The sequence below is a fragment of the Miniopterus schreibersii genome (genome assembly GCF_964146895.1).
Source record: "Miniopterus schreibersii genome assembly, chromosome: 3".
Classification (NCBI taxonomy): Eukaryota; Metazoa; Chordata; class Mammalia; order Chiroptera; family Miniopteridae; genus Miniopterus; species Miniopterus schreibersii.
This window is the reverse complement of record NC_138103.1, coordinates 93,321,027-93,342,143: the sequence shown is the minus strand read 5'-3', so window position 1 is coordinate 93,342,143 and position 21,117 is coordinate 93,321,027. Positions and strand designations below refer to the sequence as shown.

Here is a 21,117-nt window from a genome sequence, read left to right as displayed (position 1 = left end):
AAATGTTATTTCTTTGCATGCTGCTTTTTATTCAGTTTCTGGCTTCTTTCCCTCAAATCAAATATTCACAGCTCTCTGTAAACTGTAAAGATTAAAGAATCTTGTCATTGTTTTTTTAGTATTCTTAAACTAGATTCCAGATTGGATTAATGGAGTGTTTATAGGCATCAGCAAAGTAGGTTTACAGTTGTTTTATGAGGAAATACAAATTAATAAATAATAATACAAGAATAAACTCTGTTTTGTGTACTCACAACTGTAAACCTACTTTTTCCTCCCTCGTATTTCAACAAGGAGGTGAAGAGTTAGCAAAGAAAATTCTTGGACCTTTTTGGTTTGTTTTGCCTGTTTAGCGATTGTCTGTGCAAAATTGTTGTCTGTGCTGTGCTTTATCTTCCAGTTGATACTCCTCAGCTTCTGGTCAGGCCCTATAGACCAGTCTTTCTTTTAGCAGCTATTTAGTCCTTAGATAGTATTCACTTTACTCTGCTTTTGAAACTCAACATATATTAACTTATATCTCTTCTTAATTGAGAGGTCTTAGGGAATTGTATTGAGTTTTGTGCTTTAAAGCAAGTTGAACAAATATATTGCCTTTTAAAATATTGTCTTTATAAAAATTCTGTTTTTAAAAATCCATAAATACTTATTAATCTCTTTACATTGATATTTCTTTTATTCAGAGGCCACAACCAGAGGATGGAATTCCTGGGTGACTCCATAATGCAACTGGTAGCCACAGAGTACTTATTCATTCATTTCCCAGATCATCACGAAGGACACTTAACTGTGAGTGTGTGTTAAATCATCCCCTCCAATAGATTGCTGTATAGGAGAGCGAAGGTTAAAAGAGCCAAATACCTGTTTATGTAATTGATGACTTAGTTCTTGGTGACTTTAGCATGCATATCATATGTTTTTATTCATTTCTTTATGTAAATTATGTACAAAGCAATATATGGTAAGAACTCATTTTATACTTTTTCATTTAATGATCACATACTCTGTGCAAGACATTGAACTAGGCTTTATGAGGGGAGCAAATATTGACACCTAGTCCATCCATAAGGAGTTTAAAATTATTAGAAGTTAAAAATATAAGTAAATAACTGCAAATTCTATCATCTGTCTGTCTATCTATCTATCATCTATCTATCGTGTATATGTGTGTACACACACCTGCACACTATAAAAAGTGTAAATAAGTAATATAAATACAAGGGAGAACCATCTTAAATGTTATAAAGAGGCATAGGTAAACTGCTCACTTGTGTTGGTTAGGAAAAGATAAGGTTTCTTTTGGGTGTGGAATTCTAAGAAAGCTTCATGGATATGATGATGTTTGAGCCTTTAAAGATGGGTAGTGTTTGGCCATTGGATGTTAGTGAGAAGAAATTTCTGTGCACAGACATTCCACACATTGAGACTGCCGACACCAGTGCACAGTATGAAAAATCAGAAGACAGAGGGAGTAAGGACTCAATAGTTTGCTAGACTATGGTGGAGTTGAAAGGGACTTATAGAGACAAGATTTGATTTATGGACAAAGTGAAACAGCCCCATTCCTCTCACTTTTTATAAAGTTTTATTGAACTTTTTTATTTGCTGTGTACTTTTACTCTGTGAAACTGATCGATAATATAACTGGAATGGTGAACAAAACATATCTGGAAGCTGTCATGATGATCCTCAAGGCACAAGGAATAACTTTGGAGTGGTCCCTTTAGAACTGGGCTTGAGAAAGCAAATACTTTCTTGGGCAAAAGAAAAACACAGTAGTCCCATCTTAAATGTGGTTTTGCTTTCTGCAGTTTCTGTTACCTGTGATCAACCATGGTCTGAAAATATTAAATGGAAAATTCCAATAAACAATTCATAAGTTTTAAATGGCACACAGTTCTGAGTAGTGTGATGAAATCTTGTGCTGTTCCACTCCTGCCTGGGATGTGAATCATCCCTTTATCTAGGGTATTCCTGCTGTGTATGCTACCTGTCTGTTAGTCTCTTAGTAGATTGACAGTCACGGTATCACAGTGCTTGTGTTCAAGTTACCATTATTGTACTTAATAATGGCCCCAGAGCACAAGAGTAGTGCTAATTTGTATGTGCCAAAGAGAAGCCATAAAGTGCTTCCGTTAAGGGGGAAGGTGAGTGCCGTACAATAAGATAGTTTGAGAGAGAGAACACATTCGTATAATTCTTATTACAGTATATTGTTTTAATTTTTCTATTTTATTCTTAGTCGTTGTTAATTTCTTATTGTGCCTAATTTATGAATCCAACTTTGTATAGGAAAACATAGTGTATATAGGTTTTGGTATTTTTGCAGTTTAAGGCATCCACTGGGGATCTTGGCAAGTATCCCTTTGGAAAAAGGACTGCTGTAGTAGTACACTATAATATAGTTTGTTAGTGCACACCTTCTGTTTTATTATGCTTGAAGCAAATAATAAGTCTTTTGTACTTTGCATTTCTACAGATTTTATGCATGTTTTGTTTTGAATAGAATTGGATCTTATCTCTGCAGCCATGAACCCTGGAAATAGTTTATATGAGACACAAATGTTAGAATTAGGGAGAATATGGTGATCTGGCTATGTTTAAATGTGATTTTTCAGCAGAATTTCTAAGCCCAACAAAATACAGTCCTTTCACTCACTCACTCGCTCACTCACTCAATGAATATTTATTATTGTGCTTCTACCATACCCCATGTATCATTATATGGGAAATCAGCAGTACTGTTATTTTAAATTTAATTTAAAATTAACAGTTTGATTACCAAAGTTAACTGCTTTTGGATGGAAAAGAAAGTGTTTTCTTCTTGAATTGGTATTAAATTCTTAAGAACATATAAGCATATATGAGAAATAAACTAGTGTATAGAATCTTGTTCTATGTTAGGGAATCAGTAAATGCCTGTTCAGCATCTTCCCTTAGGGAATAGGCTTCATAGCTGTCAGAATATCTGGTTGGTTTGAGAAATGGCCAAACCTAACCAAATGGCTTGAAGTAGTAATTCATTTTATGGCCATATAGAGGCCACTGTTGAAAATGTGTGACTTAAGTACACATATTTACCCCTGTATTCCCACAAAATTATGCACTCTAGGATTTTGTGGAGGTGGGATGTTATAGATCAGCCAGTTTACTGCTTCCCATGTTACTTACTGCATACCCGCTCCCAGCCCCCAGCATTGAAACCAAAACTCAGAAAGTTCTGTCCAAGGTCTAGGTAAAGGTAAAACCAGGACTACGACAGAAACTCCAGTTTTATGTTCTTTCCAAAATCATTTCAATGCCATAACTGTAGTTTTATCCACAATGCATTTATCAGCCTTGCTGTCTTAAAATTAAGATAATTTTTGGATAACTTATTAGAAAGGTGTTAACAAATGACAAAATTATTATATGATGGTTTTTATTAACTATATTCACAAATGGCTTTGGTAAAAATCAATAGGTCCAACAGATCTGCTGGCAAACAGAGATGATCTATCATCAGTTAAGTACATATTTCAAAAGATAATAACTCTCATTGGTGACAGTGGTTGCTTCCTTTCTCCTTCTGGAAACACTGTCTTGCTTTGGCTTCCCTCTTGCTGCACTTTCTTGGTTTTCCTCTCGCCTCTTTAGCTATTCTTTCTTAGCCTCCTTGGCAGGCTCATTTTACCCTCTTTAGCTGATGAATATTGCAGTATCTAAAAGGCTCACTCCCAGGCCATTTTCTCTTCTTCCTAGGTAGTCTTTTCTGTGTATATCATCAGTTTCACTTCGTAGGCAGATGATTTCCAAACAGATCTCTTCAGTCCATTTCTTTTCTGGGCTTCAGTCCCAGCTGCCTTCTCAGCATCTCTACATTTTCAGGACTGAACTTACCATCTTCTCCCACCCGGGCCCTCTTCCATTGTTCCCTGGGTAATTGAATGGCAACATCACCTATCCAGTGTTGCAGGCCAGAAACCTAGGCATCATCTTTTATTCCTCCCTCTACCTCCCTTCCCTATATTCTAGATCATTCACAGATCCTGACAGTATTACCCCTTGAGTAACCACCCAGATCCTCTCTGTCAACTTCTGTCACCTGGATTGCTGTACTAGTTTCTGTATAGATGCCAAAATGTTACATGAATGTAATTGACAAGAGACCCAGGTAAAAAAGGTGGCATTTATGAAATTGCAAAGGATAGGAATCTAAAGGTTGAGTTTGTACAGAGCACTGGCAAAGCAGCATGCCCAGATTTCCCCGAGATGTGGGCTGCTATTTGAAAGCTGGCTGTTGCCATTCTTGTGGGCATTTTTGTACTCTCCCATGATGGACATTGTCTCAGCAGAAACCCGTCAGCAGGCCCAGGTCTCCAGCTGTTGGACAGTGTTGCAACTTCTTACCCTTGTTTGCCTGCAGGAAGTCTCACTCTCATCCAGTCTGCTTTACATGCTGCAGCAAGTGAGTTCTTCACAGCAGATGAAGGCCATTCATCTTCGGCCCAGTTGGTGGTTCCTCTTTGTCTTCCAGCCTCTTCATATTGGAGCGTCCCAGTTCTCAGACCTCTTCTCCTCTCTACCGACCTCCTTCCTTGCAGGAGTGGTCTTGTGGCTTTGATTACATCTAGATACTGCTTCCTAATTTATGTCTTTAGCCTTTCCTTCTATCACTAACTCCAGACTCATATATGTATATGTATTTATAACCTATAGATATACTCGAGTATCTAGATAAACAGATATACTGGAACCCCTAGTTGGATTTCTATTAGGCATCTCAAACCTAACATGTCCAAAACAAAACTGATTTTTACTCCCAAACCTGCTTTTCTCTAGGTGTTCTCTGTATCATTGAGGATCATTATATTCTTCTAATTGCTCAGGCTAAAAACCTTGGTTTTACCTTAAAAGTTTGCCTGCAGTGTGACTACTATTCACCAGCTCCTCTGTTATCTTTCCTCTGAATTACAGCCATAGCCTTCCAACTGGTCATTCCCCCTCGCCCCCTTATACACCTTTCCCCCCTCACTCCTCAGTCTTTGTTCAGCACATCATCTAGAGAAATTGTTTTTTAAGAGAAGTCAGATTACAACCCTTCTCTGTGTACAACCTTCCAAAGATTTCCCATCTCAAGGGTCAAGGACAATGGTCTTACCTACAAGACCCCATATGACCTGCCTTCTCGCTGCTGTCTCTGACCTTGTCTGCCGGACTCTTCACATTGGCCTCTGTGTGATTCCCCAGGATGCTCAGCAACCCTTTGCCTTGGGGCCTTTGCACATGCTATAGCCAGATCCCTGCCCTCCTTCAGGCCTCTGTTCAGTGTCATCTTGTCATGAGACCTTCTTTAACCTACCCTGCTTGACTAGTAACCTCTGCCCCTTGTCCCTAGCCCCCCTTATCTGGAGCCTCATCTCCATTTTGTTCTCAGTACTATATATAGTAACATATACGAACAAGTAAATGTTTATATATTTAAAATATAAGCAAGTAAATGTTTACTGTCTGTCTTCTCTCATTAGAGTGTGAACTCCATGGAGGGCAAGGGCTTTTGTCTGTTCTTCGTTCTTGGTTCCTTGGGTCCTTGCAGAGTTTCTGGCGTATCTGTGGGAAGGAGGGGTTGCGGCATCCCAGCCTAATGCTCCTCATTCGTTCTCTGGATCGTGACTAAAGAGCAGGCAAGGCCCTGGGTGGCCTGGCCTGCCTACCTGCGGCCTCGTGTCACGTATTCTTTCCACTCTGCTTCCAGCCCTCGCTTCAGTTGCTGGTCTCTCCTACCTTCCGTCAGACGTTAGTTCTAACGTGACTTCTGGACGCTGGGGATGCTTTCCCTGGTGGCCCCCAGTCAAAATCCTATGTACTCTTCCTTCCTGGCACCTGTTGCAGCTTGCCTGTCCCACTACCCTACAGGTTCTGGGAGAGCACATTCTTATTTATTACTGCATGCCCAGCAGTGCCTGGCCTATGGTCGGCTCCCTACACATATTTGATAAATACGTAAATGAATGAGAGTACTGCAGGCGACTCGGTCACACCGAGAAGGAAGAGGAAGTGGCACTGGAGGGAGGTGGCCGTTGTCTCACGTTTCAGGAAGGAAGCTGAAAACTTATTATGAATGTCTAAAGATTAAGTTAATTTACAGATTGTGGGGATTGCTTTTTAAGTTGAATTTGTTGGAGGGCGATGGAAATTATTCTTTATTGCGAGTAAAGAACACACAGCCACAGGAATTCACGTTGAGAGGCATCGGTGTGCTTTGAGCCCTTTCCTTGCACTGGTTTTTACGTAAATACGGACAGTTGAGCAAATGAAATCATGGCTCTCAGGTTTAAATGCTGACGGGGAAAACATAGTGTTTTACAAGTTGAACATTCAAAAAGGCCTCCTTGGGAAGGAATGTCGGGCTTGCTTAATTGCTCTCGGATGACCGAGTTGGAATTGGAATGTGGAAGGAAGAGGTTCTATTTCACAGACTGAAGTTTTTGTTTTTGGGGTAGAACCTACCCAGTAGCATCAGGGTAGGTAGTAAGAGGGTCGCAAAGAGCATTTACTCTGACCAGAATGCCTCTCTTGCCACATTTTCAAGTTTTAACTTTTCAAGTTTTAGTTCTTTCATTTTTCCCTTAGCCTTTCCTACAAGCTACTGAGCTAAAAGTAGTTGCTGAGCCCATGCTTTACCGTGTGCAAGGGACTGTGCCCAGTGGCGGCACGCACCAGCAGGGTGAACCTGCAGGCATTTTTCTTTTTAGTGGGATGATTTGGGAAAATGAGAAAAAAAGGATTACAAATAAAAAGTTTGAAAACCAGCGATCTAATCCCTTCCTGCCACCTCCAGACGGCACTAAGCATAAATCATTCAGACAAATGGTGTCTTATGTACAAGATCTCCTTGAGAGGATGGGTTCCACAGCCTCCTGGGTACAAGTTGCTGTCACTGGTATAATTTGGCTTTTGCATCCTGCCTGCTAGCATTTGTGTTTACCTTTTCTTTAGTTATCCCGGGAAATGGAGACCATCTGGCTACACTCTTGGTATAATAGACCTGTGTGGCACATCACTGTCACTTCTAATAATATATTCTGCGCTCACCCCATGCTCTTATATTAAAGTCCTCCAAATAATAATCACAGTCTACTTAATTCACACTAGGTGGCCCTCTGGTAGCTCATGTCCCACAGCTGCGGGTTCCTCTTTAGCATCAAGGATGGAGAGAGTGATTGAAGGAAGAATGCCAATATGTTTTTCTTATTTGTTTTAAACCAATAAACCTTTTCCTCATTAAAGTTTAAGTTTAAACTAATTATAAAAGACTGCTGTGCTGAGATAATAGAAAACATCCTGAATTCTCGAAAACAGAGTTGAGATTTGTGATATTTATGAGGGTCCCTGCCATGGCATCAGGAACTCAAGCAGCTTTTTTCTCAGCTTAACAGAGAGCCCAAACTACAGCTTGCTTTGCTGGTTCTGGTGATTTTAAGTGAAATTGTTTTTGGAGGGGAAGTGTTTAAAAAGAAAGGCAGCCTAGCATTCGGTGAAATGGAGAGATTTGAAGACAGCGAGCGGACAGGTATTTGGAACATTCTTCATTGGAGATGAATTCAGAGGAATTCCTAGAGCTTTCTGTAATCCTGTTCCTGTAACCAAAAAGGAAGTATATCTTAGCTAACGATGGTGCTACTGTGAGTAAGAATGGCAGCGAACAGTGCTTGTGTGTTCATTACGTGCTGGTCATTGTACTTGGATGTATGTTCATTCTCTCCAGTTCTCACCACCACCCTGTGTGGCAGGTGCTACTTTCCCCATTTTATAGATATGGAAACTGAGCCTTAGAGAGACTGACTAACTTATACAGGGTCACTTAGCCACGAAGCGGTAGGGCCACAGTTTGAACCCAGGCAGCTTGGCGCCGAATGTTTTGCTTTTTACTACATACCTATCATGATCATGAGCCAATGTTTGCAAAATAGTCTAATAACTATCTCATGCCCATTTGGGTGCTTAATGTTTGTTTTCTGGACTTCTACTAAAAAATAAGAAGCATATATTTATAGCATCAACATCTGCAGGCTTTCCAACCTCATGTCTTGCTCCATTCAGATTCATCCACCAGAATGACCTCTCTGAAATGAAAAAGTTTCTTTGCCACTGCTCCCTTTTGACACTTTTTGGGATTCCGCCCTCCCTCCTGCAGGAAAGTACAGATTTCTTTACATCAGCTGCAAGACTCTCTGCCCAGAGGCTTGCCAGCCCTACCTGCACCAGCTCCCTCCACTTGGCTCTGGGTTCTCTTCCTCTTCCATCGAGTAATCACCTTGCTGTGTCCTGGCCCCCTGCTTTCACCAGAGCTGTTCCCTCTTCCTGGAAAACCTTTTCCCACTGTCTCAGTCCATTCAGGCTGCTGCAGCAAAATACTACAGCAGTTTATTGCTCACAGTTATGGAGGCTGGAAGTTCAAGGTCACAGTGCCAGCATGGTCAGGTGAGGGCCCTCTTCCGAGTGCAGAATTTTCATTGTACCCTATATGGTGGTAGGGGCTAGAGATCTCTCTGGGGCTTGTTTTATAAGGGCACTAATCCCATTCATGAGGGCTGTACCCTCATGACAGTCACCTCCCAAAGGCTCCATGTCCTGATACCATCATCATCCTTAGACTTTGGGTTTTCAACATATGCATTTTGTGGGGACACAAACATTCAGACCATAGCACCCACCCTCCTCCCACTGGCAGACCCATTCTTTTTCAGTTCCGATTCGATATTAATCAGAATCCAGCTATATGAAATTTTAAAAAATGCCTATGTCCAAGTTACATCCCCAGAAATTCTAATTCCTTGGTTCTTGGAAGAGGCCTGAGCACCACATCTCAAAAGTGCCTAATGATTCTGATATCAGAGCTGGGGCAGTGAGCCTCTGAGACCTTTGTTCACGGGTCAGGTCCTCCAGGGGCCTTTGGAAGGCTGGGGTGGAGGGGAGCACCCGGCCCTGTGGCCTGTGCTGTCACCACAGCTTCCCCAGTGTGCTGATTCCTTTGGAGGGCAGCAGCCCCCAGGGGGCAGCAGTGGTTGCTGATTATCCTGTGATCTTCAGCTCTCAGCCCCGGGCCTCGCACAGCCTGGGGCTCCACTGCTGTGCACTGACCTGCCGTGACCTCCGGTGGCCTCTTTCCTCCTTGTGGTCCCATTGATCCCAGGGGTTGGCAAACAGCACGGTTCATTCCGAAGGTTCATTCAGCCAAGGCCAAGGATGGAAGCTGTCATTTAAAGAACTGTCATTCGGGCTTTTTTGTTTAGGTAAAGAACCTCTTTTCAACTCATCTCCTACATTTGCACTGTCTCTAAAAATACAGGTGATTTATAGCCTCTTTTTTCCCCACTGACTTTGGGTTCAGGCTCTGAGTTTTGGCAAGAACTTGAAGACCTCACTTTCTGCTGGCCGTCATGCTGCTTTACGACCCATCAGGGCATATTTCAAGTACAACAGGAGCATTTCTGTTTCCATCTTCACTGCTTTTTTCCTTCCCCCTCAGGCAGCATTACTGCCCAGCACTGAGTGGAGCCCTTACTTGGGCAGGTGGCCCTGGGGCCTGGTGACCAGTGATGTGCTGTGGCTCATGTGTGCTCCTGAGTACATCAGGCTTGTTGATTCTGAGGCTTGAAGTCTCCATATATGCAGCCTAAATTAGGATTTTCTCCTCTCACCAAAGCAAATATTGAGAGAGAACCCAGCATAGCCATATTCTCAAAATAGCCCCCCTGTTCCCCCATGGCCTTGTCTTGGGGAACCCTGCCCCTCCCATTAGAAATCCAAACCAAAAAAGCTGTCTCCCTTCCAGCTCAGTTTTTGTTGTTTTTTAAATATATCTTTATTTAAAAGATATATTTCAGAGAGAGGAAAGGAGGGGGTGGGGGGAGAGAGAGAGAGAGAGAGAGAGAGAGAGAGATCAATGATGAAAGAGTCATTGATCGAGCCCACAACCCGGGCATGTGCCCTGACCAGGAATTGAACCCCGATCGCCTAGATCCTAGGTCGATGCTCAACCGCTGAGCCACGCCCGGCCAGGCTCAATTATTTTATAATTATAAGATATTAGGCTGGTGGACTCCCTATTGGTCAGGTCTCCCGTTAATGCTATATGCTAGGCCTTTTTAATTTTGAGCTTCTCTGTGGATATTAATTTTAATGAAACACTATATTAAAGAAAAGATAGAGTTGGAGGAAATAGGAGGAAGGGAGCAGAGACAGAAAGAATAATTGTCTGTAACTCGACAGCAAGCCTGGTTTATGAAGATCAAGTTGTAATTCTGCTTCATGAATCATTGTCAGACAAATTAAGAACATATTGTTTCTTATTTATCTATTGTCAAGGATGCAATCTCAAGCATTGAGAATAAATCTTGATTTTCATAAGCTTAGTTGACACGGTGGAGCCACAGAGCATAAAACTTGCATCTAATAAACAAAGTGCGGTGTGGAGCGGCAGGGGTGTGATGTAAAACCAGCCCCGCTCGAAGTTGCTTCCCGCTCCTTGGTCCTGGCATCGGGGATGTTCCTTAACAGTGAGGAATTGTAATAGTAGAAGAATTTGTTATGTCTGTTGTAAGAAAAGTCCTAGTTGTTGGTATACTCTTCTCCCAAATCTTAGAGATTGGGGACACTTGTGTTTGGCTTTTGTTTGGTGAGTTCTCATCTTTGTATCTACCCCTCCCGCCGCGCACCTTCCTCCCCTGTTCCCCTAGTATGAGTGGTTAGTGAGTGTTAGGATTCCTAAACCAAGCGTGTTTTATGGGCACCTCTTTTATGGGTTGGTTGTGTAATTTTCACACACTGCTTAGTGTTGCTACTTGGATAGTTCTTGGAGGACACTTAGCTGACTGCAGTTCCTAGTAGAAATTTTTGTTTTGAATTCCTGAAGTTGAAATATGAAAATTATATTTTCCTTCAATTAGAGAGAAGGGGTCTTGGTTGAAAAACTGTAACTCAGGATATGGAGTAGAAATCTTTAAAGTAATAAAAGTTAAAATGTAGTAAATAACCTAAGTATTTTAAATAATACTTACTAAAACATCACTTCCTTAAATACTGTACTATCAAAATTAGCATCAGTGCCGTGAAACTTGAAGCTTACTTTAGACTTTTAAAAATGCTCTTTAAAAACTAATATGCTGCACCAGAAAACAGGCTGAGTGGCTGGGTGGGAGGTGGATTGTATTAGCTGATTGCAAAGGGCCACAGGGAGCTTGTTTGGGGTGATGGAAACATAGAAGATTGTCAGAACTCATCTAACTGTTCTTAAGTGGCCCATTTTATTGAATGTAAATTATACTTCAGCAAAGTGGATTTAAAAAATTTTTAATGCTCCTTCTTTTAATAGCATTAAACTTAATGGGAGCTCTGACCTTTAAAATAGTACAGCATCCCCTACAACACTGGTCGCTGCAGCTAAACAACTAATTGAACTATTTAAATGTCAGTTAGGTAAAATCCAGGAGCAGAGTAAATTATTAAGGAGAAGCTCGAAGCGTATGGAGTTTGTCACGGCTGCCTGAGTGGGGGTATTTGAGGATGTGAGTGATCTCTTCCCCCAGTGTCCCTGTCAGTGAAATGGTCTCAGGCTGCTTGGTCCCAACACCAGGAGCAAGGGAGACACCAAAAGTGAAATGGTTTCCGAATGTACCCCCATTCCTTTGGCCAGTTGCTGCGAAGCTCTTTGGTGAACAACAGGACTCAGGCCAAGGTGGCGGAGGAGCTGGGTATGCAGGAATACGCCATCACCAACGACAAGACCAAGCGGCCCGTGGCCCTCAGGACCAAGACGCTGGCAGACCTTTTGGAATGTGAGTCCCACAGTGCGAAGCTTTTCTCTTAACCTGCAAATTCAGAGTGTAAATCAGGAGGCCCAGCATCTATCCTTCCTTTTCTCATTATTATTGTGTTCTGAAACCTCTCCTATTTTAATTTTATTTAAGCTTTCCTCCAAAGCTCATTTGAAGGAGGATAATTTGTAATTAACACGTGTGCATAATGAATTATATGTTTAATGTGTGTTCATTAGTGCCACCTCCACCCCCTCCACGCCCCTCCGTCCAGTGCTCAGCCATCACATCCCCGTGTGAAACACTAATGGAACATGAAGATGGGTAACAGTGAATCAGAGCTTCTGTTTTGCCACCCAGAAGCCTTTATAAAGGGGCGTAGAAGAAAGAAGGATAATTTACTCACTAAATACTAAAGCTATTAACCATTGTTTTGAATGAGCTCAAAGCTCTCTGGACAAATGTTATCTTTTACACTTTCTGATATGGTCTGTTAGCATGATGAATAATCCTATTATAGCTAACTAAAGGATTATACACATAATTCATTGTTTCTGTTACAACTTAAAAATAAGCGGGCCATACACCGGACTTTGGAACTTTTTAATGTTAGGCTATTTTTGACAATTGGAATTACATACAGATATTAAAGTCTACCATTCAAAAGCTGCTCTTTTACAAAGTGCAAAGGCAATCTAAGGAATCTAAAAAACCTTTTTCAATGAAAGAAAAGTAACTTAAAGATTAAAATCATTAAAAAATTAAGTTTAGTGATCATTCTCAATGGCTTTTTTTAAGCTCAATGAAAGCTATTTTTATTTCTTCTTTTAAAAACTTGCCAATTGTTTACTTGGTTAAGGTACCTTTTAATGAAGTTGTCACCATTTATTAATGGAAAGTTAGATATATTGTTATAGTCGTTAAGCCCAGTATTACATTTTCCTGTGTTTGGGCAGATTGGATCTATGAATTGTCTCATTTCTGTTCCTAAAATATAACAGACCCTTGTAAATGGGTGACCTCTTCAAGATTGGTGTTGAGATTGGCAGGCCCCAAGGTTGTGCTTATTCTGGTATCATATCTGATCTTCAAGTTTTATTTTGATCGATTTGATGATAGCATGGTTGTGTTCCAGATAGCATTCTTCCCCTGCCGTACAGTAGCATTTAGTCTCTCCTTTTAACTAACATTATTTAGTCCTCAGCCAAAGGTAACTTGGTCTTTGTTTCTATAACTTTGCATCTTAGTCACACATCTGTATTGTTGCTTCTAATATTAGTGGTAAAGAGTAAGATGAAATAGTTAATCCTAAAAAATAAAGAGGGCCTGGAAGCCAAAAACCTTATAAAACGTTTTTTAACCGGCGGCCTCTTGCTCTTTCTGGTAAATGGCCATGCATTGTTGTTGATTTTTAAATGTTCTCTTTTTCAGCATTTATTGCAGCACTGTACATCGACAAGGATTTGGAATATGTTCATACTTTCATGAATGTTTGTTTCTTTCCACGATTAAAAGTAAGCTCACATAAAATTTAAATTGGTTGTATGCTTTATGCGTGGTGATCTCAGAACCCGTTACTAAATGCTTTTTGGGGACTTGCTACAGGAGTTCATTTTGAATCAAGATTGGAATGACCCCAAATCCCAGCTTCAGCAGTGTTGCTTGACACTTAGGACGGAAGGAAAAGAGCCAGACATTCCTCTGTACAAGTGAGTATTCGCACCCCACAGCCCATCAGATTCGCTGAGTTTAGAGCTGACGCTCTGGTTGCCTGGAGGGAAAACTCGTCCCTGTGTGTGATGGTGAATGAGGCCCTGGATTGAGATCTGTCAACTCTGAGTAGGCCCAACACTGAAACTGTGGACCTTTCAGTCTTACAGCTCGAAGTAAGTGGTTCACATTTGATTATCTAAGCTTTTTCCCATCTCTAAAATGCTGTTTAAATTCCTCCCTATGAGGAAGACATACTAACTTTAGGAGACTGAGATAAGAACAATTCAGATGCAGTAGTTGTTATAAGCATTTTTATATTTGTCGTCTTATTTCCTGTAACTTCTGCTGTGCGTCTGGATTAGAATATGTGTCTGCTTAATTTGTGACAGGACTTGGGTGTCCCTCTACCCCCTTGCGCCCCCCTCAGCCTCTCCCTGTGGCCTGACAGATGTGCTCTCAGATCGGTCACTGTAAGAACTGGGCAATTCCTCACTGCTGCTGCGTTATTCAAATATTTGGAACTTTTCTTCTCAGAACATGTAGCAAAAGCTGCCGGCTACTTAGAATATCTTTAGTGACAAATCTTTATTCTCTGAGTGATATCCAGAAGTTCTAAAGGACTGCAGGTCACCAAACACATAGCATGGGCTTCGATGGAAAACAGCAGGTTTGACTTGGAAGTCTAGTAATTATCCTGATTCAGAGATGGCTTCAAAGAGGAATTACAAAAAGGCACAATTACCCAAATAGGAGGATGTCCTCCCAAGGCATTACCTGGATGTGCGTTTTGAGGATGTTTAAAAAACCAGTCTCTACCGGTTTGCCCCTTGCCTGTACACACAGGGTTGCGGGCACACACATTGGTGTGAGCTATTCCATATGGAGTAGAAGCCCCCTCCTGTGGACCTTGTCCAACGGCAGGATACTAGAGGAAAAACACCAAGCGGCAGCTGGGAGTTTTAAATCCTTTTATATGTTTTTATTTAATTGTCACAACATGATATAGGCTTTCTTGCTAAAAGAAAAATAGGCCGAGAGAAATTCATGTCACCCCACAGCAAGCTACTATAAATTGTCCCAAGAAGTTGTCACCGCTAAACAATGTTTCCTTTATCAAGAAGTAAACTCCCAGTATTTAGAAATAGTGCTTTAATATGTGCCTAATAAGCGTAATGAATATCCCAACTGTATTACATGAAAGGCTCGGAGTACTTCCTCATCAAAGTGATAATTAAGGTTCAGGAAATAAAACAAAGATGATAAACGTGCCGAAGCAGGCATGATTACTCTAAGAAGTGCTGCGCACAGGAGCCGCCGTGTGCTGTCATCCCGTGGAGAATGTGAACCTGAGGAAACGACTGCTCCCTTCTCATAGATGCCCAATGAAAGCACGCCATGAGCATGTTCTTCATCGAGACGAAGGGGTGGTTTACATAGCTTTTTGAAGATTAATGGGCTCATTCCATTATCTTCTGTTGGCTACTTTTAATTTCCCTTTTCCACAAAGTTATCAGTTTCCCCACATCTGAGATCTGCACCATGCCATTGAAATCCAGAGTACCCAGAGTTTTGTTTTTTGGCAGTTGCCTTGTGTGCTCGGCATTATAGCATACCTTTGAAATGATCTCAGATGTTTCAGAAATTAAATAGATTTTCTGATCTCTCGGTTAGGATGACAGGCATCAGAAAGAACCCATAAAGGATGTGAAGCCATTCAGACATGGCTTGAGGTGTATTGCCCAGGTATTTATTGTTTTTAGCTGTGATAAGCACTGAAAAACAATGAACAGACTGAAATGGTTCACTTTTCACTGATAAAAGTTTGTTCATTTTATGATACTTGGAATATGCAGACTTCAGAATTGCTTAAAAATATTTTACAGTTCACTGTTAGCCTTCAGATACTATTTATAACTTATACTATTTATACTTTGGGGAAAAGATGTATATAAATCCAGTGTTAGAATTTTTAAATTTTCCTATATCAAAAGCTCTCTATATTTTTCAGGCTTAGCAAATAAAAACTTACTCCTTTAATTTTCCTATTATTTTTCCTTCCTCTGCCTAAGCAGTAAGTACATGTTTTTCTTGTAGTTCCATATTAGCAACAACAGTTAAATGACACTTTCCCAGAATTAATCTTCCTCCCTTTCCCTTTCAGGACTCTGCAGACGGTGGGGCCATCCCATGCTAGAACCTACACCGTGGCTGTTTACTTCAAGGGAGAAAGAATAGGCTGTGGGAAAGGACCAAGGTAGGAGAAGATGCTTCTGCCTTCTTCACGTGAACGTCCTGTGTACCTGCGAAGTCCTTACTTGGCGTTTTCCATCTCTGCAGTCTGTCTCTTTTAAATTAGAGTGTAGACCGTTAGAAGGTGATAGAGTGAACCCCAACGATTAATGTCCCCACCAAGCCCAGCCCCAAACTTGACCGTTTGCCTTGCACGGTGGGGATGCCATTGCCTACGGGGCTTTGGCTACCTTGAGAAAACCACATCACCTGGTACACAGGTAAAGGCTGTCCTGTTGTAGTTGCCCAGCACAGAACCCGACATTGCTGGAAGCATTTTAAGAAGCATCCTGTGTGATAGTCATTAGACATTTGATCTCTTGGTGCTACCAGAGCTTTGTGGAAATGCTAACACCTTCAGGTGAAAATAATTATGTATGTTTTCACCTTTCTTTGAACCCTCTAATCTATGTGTTAAACTGAGAAATGATTAGAAGTCTGTCTATACATATAATTTTTACTCTTTGCCTCTTTAAGCTTTACACTGAGGATGTTCAGATTTAAGTAGGAAATACTTCAAACGTAATATAAATGGAAGGCATTTCATTGCAGTATTAAAAGTGTGGAACGAATAACTTAAACAGGCTTTGTGCAAATAAATGACATTTCTGCATGCCCTTGCGTATATTCCTATCTGCGCAATTCAGTACGTGACAGTGGAAGTAATCGGATAAAGGTTTATGTACCAAACATGAAAATCAGCCTGAATAATTTGTAGCCACACCATTTGTTTTTGAAAAAGGTCTTTAAATTAAAGTGTACCTTACCTATGTTTTATTTAACAGTATTCAGCAAGCGGAAATGGGAGCAGCAATGGATGCACTTGAAAAATGTAAGCCTGTCTCTTTTTCTATAATTATATGTTCATAATGTAATGAGTGTTTTATGGAAGGAAAATGGGAAAATAGAAAAATGGTAAGTACTGATGAAGTGTGATCTTCTTTTCTCCATAATTAGTCTTCACAAGGAGTGCAGTAGAATGTGAGATATGTGTAAAATGGGCTTATAACTTTATAAAAGGGTTCCTGAGTGCCTCTGATGTTCATTTTCCTTTTTTGCATAGAGTCACTCTCTCAGCCCAGGTAACTCATGTGAACAACCTGATGTATTTCCTTCCGTAGATTTCTAAAGTCTTATACATGCAAAGGTTTTTTCTTTTTAGTTTTTGGCCATTGTTTTATGAAAATGGGATGATATTTATATACTTCTGTGAATCTTTCTTTTCTTGCTCATTTTGTGCAGTCTGCATTATATATAATTTGTGCTGTGAATGTGCCGTAGTTTATTTTAATTATTGGTGGACACTTTGTCTCTGGTTTTTCATCACTGTCGACAATAAATGTCTATACATTTGTGCTTTTAGTTCTGTGGGAGAGATTCCCAAGAGTAGGATGGATGGGTTAAGAAACTTCAATCACATAATTGGCCATGTAGGGAACTGCATAGTCTTTTGTAAATTGAAGGTTAAATGCAAGGAATTTTTCTTCGGAGGTGTATTGTGCTGCACAGCAGAACCTGTGGGCAAAACATGACCAGGCATTTCGATTATATTCCAAGTACCTGCTAAAGGTGGGAGAGAGCAGTGTGGGAGGCTGAGAGTGCAGGGGCCCAGATTCTCAGCCGAGGGAGACGCGCCAGGAGGGGCAGAGGGCCGCCGCCGGGGGAAACCAGCGGCCCGCAGCTTCCGGGGCAGGGAGGAGCGAGGAGGCGGCCGTGGGCGGGAGCTGGCGGTGGTGCCAGTGCGTGGGAGCTGCACTGACAGTGTCGGCTGACTGGGGGGAACTTTTCCATCTATTATATATAAACGCACAATCACTTATTGAAATAACAGTGAGATTCCATTTTCCACTATAAGATCATTAAAGGTTATATTTAGAGTCTTTGGTTTGCTTTCAATGATAAAGCAGTAGTGGAGAGAGCCTGTTCTGAGACTGCCTCACACACATCCTGGGAGGGCTGAATTGTTTCAGTGGCTGGGAAGCACTTCGGCGGTGTCAGGTCCTTGCAGAAGTTCATGCCCTTTGATCCAGGGATTTTATTTCCAGGAGTCAAACCTAAGGAAGTAATTGTACTGTGACAGCTTGATTTATAAGAGCTAAAAAAGAAATAGATAAATTAAACCGTGTGTTTAATAGTAGAGAAATGTTTAAATAAATTATGGTATACCCCAGGGGTTGGCAAACATTTTCTTTAATTAGTTAGGCTCTGCAGGTCGTATAGTCTCTGTCCCATTACTCAGCTCTGCCATTGTAGCCCACAGGCATGGGTAGTGGGCAGTGAGCAGTGTCTGTGTTTCAGTAACATCTTATTTACCGAAACTGGTGGAAAGCTGTATTTGGCCTGCAGGCAATAGTTTACCAACCCTTCCTTTACTCAAATGTTGTAATATTGTGCAGCCATTAAAATATTACAGGGGCCCAGCCGGTGTGGCTCAATGGTTGAGTGTGGATCCATAAACCAAGAGGTCCCTGGTTCGATTCCTGGTCAGGGCACATGCTAGGGTGTGGGCCCGATCCCCAGTAGGGGCATACGGGAGGCAGCTGATCGATAATGTCTTTCTCAACGATGTTCCTATTTCTCTATCACTCTCTCTCTCAAAAAAAATCAATAAAAACATATTTAAAAAAAAATTACAGCCCAGGTGGTGTGGCTCAGCTGTTGAGCATCAACCTATGATCCAGGAGGTCACAGTTCGATCCCCAGTCAGGACACATGCCCGGGTTGCAGGCTCGATCCCCAGTCGGGGGAGTGCAGGAGGTAGCCGATCAATGACTGTCATCATTGATGTTTCTCTCTCTCTCCCCCTCTCCTTTCCTCTCTCCAAAATCAATAAAGACATATTTTTAAAAAATATTACAGGGTGGGGCAAAAGTAGGTTTATAATTGAGAGTATGTGAAACACGGAGTTTATTCTTGTATTATTTATTGAATTATTTTCCATAAGAATAACTGTAAACCTACTTTTGCCCAACCCTGTTTTTTTCAAAGGCTAATGATATGGGAAAATGCTTGTCCTAGAATAAGTGAAAAAAAGTGTATCCCTAAAACATGCTATACTGTACTCTCAGGGTAAGGGAGGATGCTTTTACATGTTGCGTGTCTGTGTAATACATATGCACATTTACAGTGTGCATGTATATGTGGAGTATAACTGGACTTGATAGGAAAAGGGCTGTAAGGGTATTCTAAAAGTTTTTCAGTGATTAGATCTGAGTAATGGGATTTTTAAAAAAAGGTAGATTAAGTTTTACAATAGAAGTTACTGAGGAAGTAAGCTTTATTTGTAGAAACTTGCTCCATGGCTAGCTTTTTGAAATTTGTTTGATTTTTATCTTTAAAAGTACTTATAATACTTGGAACCCGTGTTTTATACAGTACAAAAGGAATCAGCTTAATATCATTTGGGGGATAGGATTTTATTACCATTTTATTTCTAGACTACAGATGCCATTATTTTTAAAATCACTGAGTCTCAGATATTCAAGATCTTTGCTGATTCACCACCTGCCTTTCAGAAGCTTTTCCCACCACCCTGTCCCTGTCCCTTCTCTCATTTGGAGTGAGGATCGGATGCCCTATAAAAGGGGGGATTTAGGAATACAGCATATATTTATATTCACTATTATTATGCTTCAATCTCAACAAAAAACAGAATTGCTTTTCCCCACGCATGCTGTGTTCTCTCACATCTCTGAATCTTCCTATTTTTAGACATAAAGTAGTCCTCTTGTAGTATCTAACAGTCCCTTGCCGGCTCAGCAGGGCCGCGCGGTTTTTCCTGTGAGCCCGGATAACTTGTTGCTCTCGTTTGTGCTTGCCTCCTGTTGTGGCATTTGGTCTTGAGGGGTGTGTTTGTTGACTAAGAGAGTAAAATGACTATTTCTCATTCCATGCTCGATTTCTCACTCCATTGCTGCACTCGTTATAGACCACAAATGAATTGTAAGATTTAAAAATCTTAATCGAGATTTCGACTGTTGCACAGGGTCAAATATCAAACTAAAACTGGCTTTGGCTATGCCCCTGAGTAATGTGTTTCCTTTAACCGAATACAAGTGCTCTACTTGAGTTGCTGTTGCTGGTGCAGCTTTGGGCTTCTCATGGTGAACTTTAAAAACAAAACCATCAGAAGTAGTCACCTTTTGTCCATCTGGTCTTTTTTTGCTATTTTCAGAAACTTTAATTCTTGGTAAATAATGGTGTGACTATATCATTATTGGTTTGAAGTTTTTGGTTTGAGCTTTGTGAAAATATACAGCGCCATGGTGCTATATCCTTTACTCTCTTCTTGAAAATCACTGCTTGCTAAGAGCTGTGCTAACATGCCTACCCGGCGTCATCCTTAGCCGCATGTCTGTGTTGACATTGCTGTGTGCCTCAGTGCTGCTTATACTCAAGGTCGCATCATACATTGCAGTCCAGCATCGGGGGTGCCGAGCCAGACTTCCAGCGTGTTTCTGAATGTTAAAAGAGTAAGGGGGGAAATGAGCAGTGTGTTTTTTTCCTTGCCGTACAAAACCCAGCTGAGTATGTTCCATATGAAGATGTGTTTGTATGTGTATATGTTTAGTTTGCACCATTCTTTGCACCAGTGGCTGTCCTTTATTAAGTATAAAATATATCTCCTCGTGTCAGATAACTTTCCCCAGATGGCCCATCAGAAGCGGTTCATTGAACGGAAATACAGACAAGAGTTAAAAGAAATGAGGTGGGAAAGAGAACATCAAGAAAAAGAGCCAGATGAGACCGAAGACATAAAGAAATAAAGGAGGACACTGAAGTCGTGGCGTGTTTACTTCTTAATAACTGTGACTGTTGCCCATTGAGACGTACCCTACTTTTCCTACAGACAGTGAATGAAATCTGCCTGCTGAAATAAAACCCAAAGTCAAATCGCTATTGTTGTTTTACTGATCTTATATTCTGCTTTTACCAAATAGTCTTTATTACCAGGTATTTGATTTCTCTTCTATTTAATGGAAAACTACTTTAGTGGATATGCATATTCTCCCTTTTATTATTTTTTTTAATAATAAAATTTAAAATGTTCTGTATGGAATAGATCTGTTTTTCTGTCTCCTGGCTTTCAGCTGACAAGTGAAAAATTCACTTTACCAGATACTTGGACTATACTAACATATATTTTTTGAAATCTCTGGATTATTAACTAGATTTTTTAGCTTTCATCTGGATGTTTATCAAGTTCTCAGCTGCTAATATTGAACTTAACCTTCTCTAAGAAGTGAGTCCTTTGTAGATGGAGTCCCTTTAACGTTAAATGGCTAATGGGAGGGGGAACGACATATATGAGCCACAT

The 21,117-nt window shown here is 40.8% G+C and overlaps 1 protein-coding gene across 4 annotated transcripts in view; it reads left to right on the top strand.

The window, feature by feature from the left end:
- The window catches only part of DROSHA (drosha ribonuclease III), a 102,573-nt gene extending 81,719 nt beyond the window's left edge, over positions 1–20,854 (top strand). For all 4 annotated transcript variants that reach the window (XM_081131441.1, XM_081131444.1, XM_081131443.1 and 1 more), the window contains 7 exons: positions 684–789; positions 11,678–11,819; positions 13,230–13,312; positions 13,404–13,507; positions 15,673–15,765; positions 16,586–16,632; positions 20,436–20,854. In XM_081131441.1, the coding sequence (XP_080987567.1) occupies positions 684–789; positions 11,678–11,819; positions 13,230–13,312; positions 13,404–13,507; positions 15,673–15,765; positions 16,586–16,632; positions 20,436–20,566 (706 nt within the window). In that variant the 3' untranslated portion in view covers positions 20,567–20,854. The remainder of the gene's footprint in view (positions 1–683; positions 790–11,677; positions 11,820–13,229; positions 13,313–13,403; positions 13,508–15,672; positions 15,766–16,585; positions 16,633–20,435) is intronic.
- The last annotated feature ends 263 nt before the right edge of the window (positions 20,855–21,117 follow it).